General features: G+C 40.9%; 1 protein-coding gene across 1 annotated transcript; it reads left to right on the plus strand.

Moving 5' to 3' along the window:
• The first annotated feature begins 211 nt into the window (after positions 1-211).
• SARC_12394 (hypothetical protein) lies at positions 212-4,006 on the plus strand. The gene is made up of 7 exons (XM_014293501.1): positions 212-282; positions 575-709; positions 1,400-1,570; positions 2,045-2,251; positions 2,516-2,765; positions 2,907-3,000; positions 3,102-4,006. Exons 2-7 carry the CDS (start codon positions 575-577, stop codon positions 3,211-3,213), a joined length of 969 nt encoding a protein of 322 aa, XP_014148976.1. The 5' UTR covers positions 212-282; the 3' UTR covers positions 3,214-4,006.
• Positions 4,007-4,427: the final 421 nt, after the last annotated feature.

Consider the following 4,427-nt stretch of genomic DNA (forward strand, 5'->3'; position numbering starts at 1 on the left):
GTGTGCGTGTGTGTTGTTAGTATATTATGTGTGTATATATATGTGTGGGTGGTGGGGGTTTGGGGGTCGTATGTATATATATATATATATATATATAAGTATACGTGTGTGTGAGGTTGCGTACATGTTTGTACATTGTATACATTCTGATCAGACTTGAATGCGCTTCTCCTCAAGACTAGGCTTAAATCTACGATTTCTCGTCCCATTTTATAGGATCTTCCGATTAATGCGTATTCTAAGAAGGCTTTTCAAGAACATCCTCTGGACACTCAGCGCCAGGTAACCCCTATGGAAACACACTAGTTGTACTTTGTCGTCATGCTTTTACATTGAACCATGGTCTTCATTTATTGTCTGTTTGCAACCTTGTCAGCTTGGAACAGTGATTTGACAGTGGAAGGTTCACTCATGTATTAGTTGAGTTGGTATAAGCTTCTAACATCTTGTTACTGTATGTTCGGACAACACGGCCGTGCAGCTGCTTGGCATATGCATCGTACAATCTGCTGTTTTTTTTGTTGTTGTTATTTTACCCTAAATGTGACAAACGACTATTCTATCTTGTCCCTAGATGCAATTACAGCTGGTGCAGGCGCAGCAAAAGCAATTGCCGCAGTTAAGGCGTATTCCACCGGGATTTTATAAAAATGTCAAGAATGATAAGGGCAACACTCAGTACCGCCAGGAAAATATAATTCACGCCTTGGTATGTTTAGAAGCAGATGCACCCGTTGTATCTGCCAGGTATATCGTATATTTTGTTTGTTTTTTACATACGTGAGTGCACTACTCTCACCCTGGTCAGTCGAGAGACACATGAACAAATGAACACGCTCAGTGTATCGTATGAGAATGCTCAGTGTGTAGGTATATTGTGTTATCCACACCTTGGTACATCGATCGCCACAGGTAACAGTTACACTTACCGGGTATTGTATGCATTGTTCGGAGCACATGATACTGGTCCAAGTCCTTTTAACTCGATGAACACTTGTTCAATTACACATACACCTATCCTGATTGCGCATACCACTCTGTACTTCTGCTGATATGTTGTAAAGGGGAGGTTTCCTCGTACCGATAAACCAGCAGACACTTGTAGCAAGTGAACTTGCCAGGTGCATAATATACATTGCTCGGTGTATACATGTATAGAGTATCATTTTAATTCGAGAACCTCATGTGACGATTGCACGTTATTTAAGTAAAATTTGTTTGTAGTATGCATCATATAGTTTGTTCCGTGTCGATTAATAGTTTTTTACTGCCGGGTATGCTGAGAACCACTTGTATCAATCTTCCAAGCCAAACTTGTCATACATTTTGCTGTGCTCATAAACATCTCACATCTTTGATTCGTCCGCTGATTCTCAACACTGGTTCAAATCCATCTTAGAATTGCGCTGGGGAAGAGTTCACAGACACGCGCGGGATCACGTATGTCAGTGATGCGCCATATGTGTTAGGAGGAGCTGAGCCAGAGGAAGCCAGTGGCCACTTTAGTGTATCGAGGGTAGCAGCCAAAGATCAGGAGTTGTACCATACATGCCAGCAAGCTGCGCAAGACGTAAGGTTCAAATTAACATCATATGTATTTTAGCGACTTACGCCTTCCGTGTTGTTTGCTGTCACCAATATCCCTTGTATTCAAATAGTTTCAATTTTATAGGTTTCAACAGACTCTAGCTTTGTGTTTGTTTCTCCGGTTTTCACATCATATGTCTTTGCTGGCTCCAACATGTTATCGCTTTACCGGCTTCAGCATTCTGTGTATTTTACCGACCTTAACATCATACGTATTTGGCTGATGTCAACATCCCAAGTATGGCTTAAATGTCTATCTATCTTACAGTTTTCAACATCCTACGTATTTTACTGGTGTCCAAACCCTGTTTGCAATTAGCCTTCTTCCTATCATCTACTTGTTTTCGACATCCTATTCATTTTGCTAGCTTGTAGCTCTTAGTGTCTTTTGAAAGTTGTTGAATATTTGTCAACCAATCTCTAACTCCGACTATATATGTACTACCTCAATGCGTAGGGTATAGGTGCACTGATTTACCGGCTTCCGATTCCCAAGGATGGTGACTTCGTAGCTATTTTGAAATTCGCAAACATCCTGAATGTGCGTAGCTCAGAACCACTAGTTTTCGATATTATCATGAACAACGTTCTCTTGGTTGGAGATCTCGATGTAAATGAACTGGCAGGGGTGGCCACGGCGCATCACGAGTACATACCCTTTACAGTAAGTCCGAAAACTATATTGGATTAATGTTCACAAATTCTGTGGCGTTCATGTTCCTACACAGAGAGAATGTGTTCGACACAGCTGCTGCGCAATGGAATCACGTATAAATGCTATGTATATTCAATGACCTTAAGTCCTAAATATATTCAATTACGTATATGTGCTAAGTAAATATAGTCACGTATAAATGCGAAGTATATTCAGTCACGTATAAATGCCAAGTATGTTCTGTTTTATTATATATATATATATATGCTATAGGTTAGCGACGGGAGGAGATATTTCAAACTGGCGGACGGCCAGAAATATCCAATGGCAGACAAAGGCGTCATAGAGATTGAGTTGCGACGCTTTGACTATGCTGGCGGCTGCGATGCGTGTGAGGATGACTCGGATTATCCCTTTTTAAATACTGCTGATGACAGTGCGAGTACGCAGGACGATGAGAAATCAGGCGAAAAACTCGCTCCTTATATCTGTAGCTTAGTTATATTCCACGGAAAATTAGAAGGTGTGTCGATTCCAACATGAGCTCGGATGTGTTAAGCAATCCCTCTATTTATAGTGATATGTCTATTAGTTTTACAAAAAGGTCGTATTGGTCCGATATACTGCTTCGAGTAGTAAATCAATTATGCCTTTTAAACCGCAGATGTTCCCAAGTTGATCGTTCCCTTCAAGCTTCAACCGAACACGAAGAACTACTGGCTGGAAAATCTCGAGTGGTTTGAGGCGGATATAGGAAGGTGTGTCGCGGCAATTGTTACGCCTTGTACCAGATACTAACTTTATTCGTCACAGCAGCACCATTGTTGATCTCTTATTGCTGTAAACAATCCCTATACAGGTACATGAATCATGAATCTGCCACGATTTACGAGGATCTGAGCGTGGAGGAGGAGAATTTAGTAGCTATCAAGAGTATTTGCTTGTACCCAGTCGGAGATTGTGTAATATGATGATACTCCTGATCCGGAGACGGTAGAGCATTTTTTGCCACAACTGTGATACAGAGGACACGCAGAGGACCGATAGAAGGACGGTTAGAACATGGAGTGCCTCGTACATTTCAAGCATCAGCCTTGTCGTGAACTTAAGACAGTTAAGCACGCCGTATGAAGATAACGAGATACAATTGAGACGCCAGTTTATTTGGGCGCAACTGATATCATAATTTTACATATTATAGAGAGTCTATCGCCTTAGAAGGTCACTTCGTATATCCGGGCGCACCTCTCACCCGAACCGGTGGCAATTATACGGTCATCTTGCGAGATATCGCAACTCGTGATCGCAGCGGGTCCAGTTTTCTGTACGATCACGATTGATTAAGATGGTAGTATAGAGTGAGTATCAGCACCACAATCCAGCTGCGTAATCGGCTGTGTAGTTATGAAGTGAACGTTACTGTTTTGTATGAGGTACACACGAGCCTTTAGTATAGTGGCAATCCACACAGCGAAAGCTGGTTACAGGACACCGACGGTGCATCGATGCAGAAGACTTACCTGGAACATGCAGTTACCGTAGGGTGCTCGCCAAACATTCATAGTGCTACTCTTATCGGTTGATATAAACCAAGGACTCTGTGGGATGGCGATAGTACATTCGAATATTAATTTCAACAATTGATATATGAAGAAAAATGACTGTTAATAAATGCAATGCAGTCAAAGGTTATCTGCACAAGCTTTGAGTAGTAGTAGTGATCCTTTCCCTCCCCCTTCCCCTCCCCAATTACGTAAGGGGACAATTGAGAAAGGTGTGTGCGCAGATTATACTTCCGTACCAACTACGAAGATATTCAGATAGTACAACCAACAACTAGACTACAGAACATAGTTATTACAAAACTAAAGCACAGCGATTGGATCACAGAGAACTCCAAGCAGATGTACAGTCGCTCCAGTCTACAAATCGAAAACAATAAATTCAATTGAAGTTTGTGATGACGAGCATGTATATTACTTTCTGGTATGACAATATTGTAAGCACATGCGTGCCTGACTTATACATATCAATACACATGCGGTTAATCTGAATAGTCTTGTCATATGATATTGAGCAGAAATACTTACCTCACAAATTATTGCACCAACTGTAACAATACAATTAATAATACCTTAGATAGTATAGAAAAATAACATTTATACTTGTGTATATCTATATAAAT

This window comes from Sphaeroforma arctica (assembly GCF_001186125.1).
Source record: "Sphaeroforma arctica JP610 unplaced genomic scaffold supercont1.2271, whole genome shotgun sequence".
NCBI lineage: Eukaryota > Ichthyosporea > Ichthyophonida > Sphaeroforma > Sphaeroforma arctica.

Coding starts and splice junctions, on each gene's coding strand:
- SARC_12394 (XM_014293501.1), top strand. CDS start 575: ATGCAATTACAGCTGGTGCAGGCGCAGCAAAAGCAATTGCCGCAGTTA. Junction 710..1,399: donor AAAATATAATTCACGCCTTG/GTATGTTTAGAA, acceptor AATCCATCTTAG/AATTGCGCTGGGGAAGAGTT. Junction 3,001..3,101: donor TTTGAGGCGGATATAGGAAG/GTGTGTCGCGGC, acceptor ATCCCTATACAG/GTACATGAATCATGAATCTG.